Here is a 6,792-nt window from a genome sequence, read left to right as displayed (position 1 = left end):
TCTGCGAGCCATCTTGGGCTCCCTCCTACCGCCTGGCAAGCTGGCGCTTCCTCAGCTGTGCTCAACCCGCACTCACCTGGCCGCACAGTCAAGATGGCACTACAGCAGGCTTCGCCCACTTCGTTGGTGGCACACACGGTGTAGAGGCCAGTGTCGGCCACACGGGCACTCTTGACCAGCAGGGTGTGGCGTTCGCCCTCTGCTTTGATAGGGCGCGCAGTGCTGCTCTGGAAGGGGACCCCATCTTTCCGCCATGATACTGTGGAGAAGGGGGAGAGTCAGTGATCAGAGCAGGTGGGGAGAGCTCACTCACTGGCACACACAGACAATCACAAGCACACAACAAACACGCCCTCATTGCTTCCACTGAGAGCTGGAGGGGCGTCATTGACAAGAGACCTCTCTGGATGAAGTCACGGAGATGCTGCCTCCTCCAGATCTCCTGAAATGGGCAACCTCCATGTTTTCATTGTATCCTTTTGTAGATTCAACATGGGCAGTGCAACATAGTCACACAGAAAGCAAAACAAAACGTTCACTGAGTTGATAGATTCTCATTATTAGAAGGAAATTATTCCCTCGATCCACAGTAATGGAGACATCTTGTTTCTTTTGGTAATGTCCAAGTAAGATTACTCCAGTGCATAGTATTTGGAGCTGCCTAGGAAGTGTTTTGAAATTTCTACTGGCTCAGAAATCAACAGCCAGTTTATTAAGAGGGATCTGTACAGCCAATCACATATCACCACTGCTAAAACATCTGCTCTGTATTCGGAGACAATACAAGTACTCTTGTTTTATCTAAAGTCCTGAACAACCTGGACCAGGACCTCCTAAGGACCACCTGCTTCTCCATCAACCTTTGTTCAGCTGTTCTGCAGAGACCAGAGGTTTCAAATTGCCCCAACTTCAGATGCAAGATTGCCTACTGGGAACAGGGCCTTCTCCATGGTGGCACCCAGGTTATGGGATACCCTCCTTAGACACATTCATCAGCTGCCTATCCTATCTTTTTTACTTTCCCAGCTTTGAGTTTTTAATGCTTTTTTGAACATCTGAAGCTGCTTTCTTTTGAGTCCACCAAGGTCAGTATTGTCTCTTCTGGTTAGCAGAGGCTCTCCAGGGTTTCAGGCTGAGATCTTTCACATCACCTACTATCTGATGCTTTTAACTGGAGGTTTCCAAGAAAAGAACTGAATGATTTTCTGCATGTAAAGGAGACACACTGTCACTGAGCCATGCCCCTACCATTATGCTTTATGAGCTGTTTCAATTTTGTTGCTGCTGTTTACTGTCATGGATAAAAACCTGAAAAACCAACCTTGGACCTGGCTGAATTGGCCAACTATCAGGCGGTGTCCAACTTGCCCAATTTGAGCAAACTGATTGAGAGGGTGGTGGCGACTCAGCCAGGGCCGGTTCGAGGTGTTTCTGCACCCTAGGCGAGGCTGCCTTGTGGCACAGATGCCAACCTCCCGGTGGGGCCTGGAGACCTCTGGAGCCAACCACCCTTTTGCTACCACCGCCACCGCCTCTTCCCCCCCTGCAGACCCTGCGAGCACGCCCCACGTGTTCCTGCAGCACCCTCCAAGATGGAAGAGAGATTTCTCTCGTGCTCTGCTTTCGAAGGCAGTTTGGGAGGGAGGTGGGGGGGTTCCTGCCTCCAGGCGCGGGATGCTCACCGGATGCCTCTCCCCAATTAGCGAAGTGCTGACACTTGGAGAGCTGCTCGCGGGCTTTTGGCGGGGGGGAGGCATAGCTTGGCGCCCCATCCAGGGCCCAGCACTCTAGGCGAATGCCTAGTTCGCCTAGTGGGTGAGCTGGCCCTGGACTCAGCTACAGAGCTTCCTGGATGACGCTTCCGTCCTTGATCCAATCCAGTCAGGTTTTCGTCCGGGACATGGGACAGAGACTGTGCTGGTTGCCCTTACTGATGACCTCCGTAGGCATCTCGATCGAGGTGGAGTGGCGGCGCTGTTGTTGTTAGATCTGTCGGCCGCATTTGATACGGTCGTCCATCAGCTGCTGTCCCACCACCTTGCTGACGCGGGGATTCAGGGGCTTGCCCCCCAATGGCTTGCCTCGTTTCTCCAAGGTCGGGGACAGAGGGTTGTGCTAGGGGAACAGCAGTCCCAGAGGCACCCGCTTGAATGTGGGGTGCCTCAGGGGGCGGTGCTTTCCCCGATGCTGTTTAACATATATATGCGCCCCCTCGCCCAGATTGCCCGGAGGTATGGGCTAGGGTGCCATCAATACGCAGATGACACCCAGCTCTATTTGATGTTGGGGGGGCCAGTCGGACTCCAACCCAAAATATCTGCACCGGGCGTTACAGGCCGTGGCTGGGTGGCTCAGACTGAGCAGGCTGAAATTAAACCCGGCAAAGACGGACGTCCTGTGCTTGAGTCGGACTGGGGTTGGGGCTCCCGCTCCCGACCTTCGATGGGGCACCTTTGGTGCCAGCTTCGGAGGTTAGGAGCTTGGGAGTGCTCCTGGACCCGACCTTAATGATGGAGGCCCAGGTGCCCGCCCCTGCCAGATTGGCCTTTTATTATCTTCAGCTGGTACGGCAGTTGGTCCCTTTCCTCAACTGCAATGACCTAGCCACAGTGATCCATGTGACGGTCACCTCGAGGCTAGACTACTGTAATGCTCTCTACATGGGGCTGCCTCTGTCACAAATCTGGAAGCTGCAGCTGGTGCAGAATGCTGCGGCCAGGTTGTTGGTGGGCGCCCCTAGGCAGGAGCACACCCGACCTATGCTGAGAGCGCTGCACTGGCTCCCTATAGCATACCGGATTCGCTTCAAAGTGCTGGTGCTCACCTTTAAAGCCCTACATGGCCTGGGTCCGACATACCTGAGGGACTGCATTTCCCCACATATTCCCCAAAGAGCACTTCGGTCGGGGTCACAACACCGGTTGGTGACCCCGGGCCCTAAGGAGGCCCGGCTTGCCGCAACGAGGGCCAGGTCCTTTTCAGTGGCGCCTCCTATCTGGTGGAACGAGCTCCCGGAGGAGATCAGGGCCCTGCGGGACATCTTGCAGTTCCGCAGGGCCTGTAAGACGGAGCTCTTCCGCCAGGCTTTCGAGTAGGAGCCACAATTGCCACTACCACCACCGCTCCACCATAGAGCGACACCGCCGGAGGGCCGAGTAACAGCCAATTGTGGCCCTAGCCCTCCCCTCTACTATGCAAAATGTGGGGAGTTCTCTATTCTTGCATCCTGATGGAATTGAATTTTAATTGCTTTTATCTATTTTATATATTGTATGCACTTTGTGCTCTGTTGTAAGCCGCCCTGAGCCCGTTCACGGGATTTATTTATTTCATGCAAATAAATAAATATTTTGATTAATTAGTGGCAAGCTGCTTTGGTAGCCAATGTTGGTATAGAAGTGGAATGTAATAATGTTAAGGACACAAAGATTGGGACCCCAAATGTTTTCCTGTGCATATTTCCCACCCATCATGCACCCTCGATTTGGTGCACTTGCCTTCTGGGGAAGGGTTGCCTGTGATGATGCATCTTAGCAGCACTTCAGTTCCAGCGGTGACCATCACATCCTGGACAGGGATCTCAAAGATGGGTGCCTCCAGTGGATCCTCACCCGCTGAGATGTAGGAATCATCAGAAGATTCTACAGAGAGGAAGAAAGAACAGCTGCAGAAGGGACTGTGTGGAAGTCCAGGGGCCTAAAACCACTTTGGGAAGAGACAGTGTTTAAAACTTAACGCCTCTTCATTTTCATAGTGAGACTGGTGAGGAATGGGGATCCATATTGTCAGGAGGGTTTGCCCCAGAGAGTTCTTTCGTTTTCCGGTGGTCACAATCTGTTCAATAGTAAATCTTTCTGGATCTCCCTCTAGCTTTTCCAACAGATTGCTAGTTCAGTGTTACTCAGCTGATTCCCAAGGGGCAGACCATACGAAATGCTGGGAGTTCTGCCTCCAGCGCTTCCGGTACTTTTTTTTTTTTTAAGCTCAGTTATCAGGCATAAGGATTGGGAATGCAGCACAAGAAGGGGATATTTACATCTTTCCCACATTCCATTTTCCAGATCTAAAACAGCCTGGGGAGCTGCTATTTGCTGTGTTGGGGAACCTTACAAATCCAGATACACGTGTGTTAACCCCACAGAGGTGAAAAGTGGCTTCACACGGTTGAAAGACTCTCAGAAGGCCCCAGAACACATTAATTGCCTCTTCAAGTAGCAATGGGCTGGGATTCTCAACCATGTGGAAAGTTAGCCAAGAGAATGTCTCTCAGAGTAATTAGTCCACATTTTTAAAAGTTTATTCTAATCAGAAACAGAGATGTAGTAACAAGGGAAACAAGAAGGGAAATACATGTTTTTAAATATAAAAATAAAAATAACAGTTTTCAGCTAACCCCCAAACATACAGTTCTTCCAGTTCTCTACACTTCCCTCAGCAGGTGGGGCAGGCTTCCATAGATTTTGAAAAGACTGAGAAAGGCCCTTTCTCCACAGTCATTATTTTAGGGGTTCAGTGGAAAGGAGAGGGTTGATCTTGAGCAACCAGGAAGTATGGAGTGGTTATCTGCAAACATTCCTTAAAAAAAAAATCCCTAGCAAATAAAACTAGACCCGTGATTGGGTAGGTATTGTACCAATTGCTTAATGTACAAAGAGGTGTGAAAATGGGGAAATCCGGGGGGCCATTAATGATTAAAATGTTTCTTTACTGTCCTCTCTTTGGTGATAATCAACAGAATGCCTGACAGCTATTTTTAGGTGTCAAAGCTTTGGGGCTTATCCAACACCCCTGTAGTGAAAGAAATGGGTGTTTCTGGCCTACTGGCCCTTCACAAAATGGCCTTTCTGACATCTACCGTCTACAGCAGAGACAGCAATGTTTTTCTCTTACAGCAGTTACCTGGAATATGCATCAGGAAAACTGCTGCTATGCACTGCAGATGCATCTGTCAGCTTCAGCCCCCATTTGCAAAATGGAAACAATCATGCTAACCTACTTTACAAGGTGGTTGTTAGAATTCTTCAAGAATATGCTAGATAACTGGGAAAATAATCTGCAATAATCCAAAAGAGCAGGTCTCATTACTCTTGACTCAGCAGATAATTTTGCACAGAAATTATTTTTGTAAAACACAAGTAAGCCATTTGGAGATTATAGTTCCCTGTGAGCCAACTGTGAACCAACTAATTGTTCAACATGCCACAGCGTATTTTGCATTTTCCAGCTATTTGGAGTCTGATCTATATTTATGAAGTTGCCACAGCATGATGATGGGAGAATCAATCACAGATCTCCTGTGGTTTTTAGAAATATTAACAGTACCCACAGAGAGGCTCAATATGGAGGGAGTTCTGGGGGAGGAGAGTTAATATTTTCCTCTACGCAGTTTTCCTGATGCAAATCCCCCACCACCCAATCTGCTGTTTGCCCTGTAGAGTTAGACACATGAGTACCTGTCTTATCTCCTGTAATTTTCTCCCCGGGGAGCAAAGGGAGGAGGACTTGCATCAGGAAAATTACATGGGTAGAGAAGTAGTCTTCCCTATACTGTAGCCCTGACCCAAACTGGCCCCCTTCCTTTACTGCTTTCGGAGATACTGATTATGGGTCTCCTGTGTCTCATGTAGATTGATGTGTGAACACTTTCTTCCCTCTCTCTCATACAGACACCTGCTGTTAAGGATATGAATTCCTGCTGTTGAATCCCTTATATTTCTCTGTCTTCCAGTAATCACTTGTCTATGTGGGTCTCTCTTCATTCAGTCTACCAGACTGGGCTATCTTGTCTGCTAGTTACGTGGGCTTTGTGAAGATTTCACATCCTTTCTATTCTGTCAAGCACTTCCTGTAAATACTTCATGATTTGGCAGAGATGAAAAATCTATTTATTTACTTATTTTATCTGAAATGTAGCCAAAATGTGTTTGATTGGCAAAACTACTACTGAAAACTTTGATAGTATGTGGGGTGAAAGATAAAAGGTATGTATGTGCATGAATAAAAAAGGCTATGTGAATGGAAGATTAAAGAAACTGAATTATTTTGTGCCTTTGTACATTAATGAAAAAACGTATGAATCTCAGCAACTCCAAAGGATTCTGACACCCCAGCAATACGCACTGTCTATCAAAACCATAAGAAGAATTGCTTACTCAAAGAAGTTCGGTGTGAAATTAATGTGAAGCCAATGTGTACATTGTTTATAGACTAGAAAGCTGCAATTGGTTGTGACTTCCCAGTGCATATATACCATGTGAAACATACACATGTGCGATCGTTATACGTAACAATCTTCACATGAATGTCATGCTGATTTTTACATTAAAATGTTTTCTAAGAAAAGATTTGTCATGTTTGAAGTACCCTAGTTGATGGTTGGAGAAACACTTTTGGCTGCTGGCTTAACATCCATGTCCATATGAAAGAACTCAAGCCCTAAGGAAGCTGACACCAGCTACTGTTTTCTCTATGGTGAATGTTAAGACAGTTCCATTACCTTATGTGAGTTGTATTTTAAATGGTCTGTTGATTTTAAATTGTAAAATTATTATATTGTTTTATTGTTTATAATGCCTATGGCCTTTTGCTGGCTGGGTGCCGTAACAATAAAATTCATTCATGCCTATGGCCTTATTAGCCACTGTAAGGCTGCCCTGGTGGGGAGGGGGGGAGGAGGAGGAGAAGAGGAAGAAGAAGAGAAGAAGAAGAAGAAGAAGAAGAAGAAGAAGAAGAAGAAGAAGAAGAAGAAGAAGAAGAAGAAGAAGAAGAAGAAGAAGAAGAAGAAGAAGAAGA

General features: G+C 47.4%; 1 protein-coding gene across 1 annotated transcript in view; it reads right to left on the bottom strand.

Moving 5' to 3' along the window:
• Window positions 1–6,792, bottom strand: part of SPEG (SPEG complex locus) — a 186,536-nt gene that overhangs the window by 82,889 nt on the left and 96,855 nt on the right. Inside the window, exons 5-6 of the mRNA XM_015426902.1 lie at window positions 3,498–3,641; window positions 77–259 (exon numbers count right to left, since the gene is read on the bottom strand). Of these exons, the coding sequence (XP_015282388.1) occupies window positions 77–259; window positions 3,498–3,641 (327 nt within the window). The remainder of the gene's footprint in view (window positions 1–76; window positions 260–3,497; window positions 3,642–6,792) is intronic.

Source organism: Gekko japonicus, unplaced genomic scaffold (genome assembly GCF_001447785.1).
Source record: "Gekko japonicus isolate JY-2015 unplaced genomic scaffold, Gekko_japonicus_V1.1 scaffold104, whole genome shotgun sequence".
Classification (NCBI taxonomy): Eukaryota; Metazoa; Chordata; class Lepidosauria; order Squamata; family Gekkonidae; genus Gekko; species Gekko japonicus.
The sequence above is the reverse complement of the archived record's forward strand: the minus strand, read 5'-3'. Positions and strand labels throughout refer to the sequence as shown.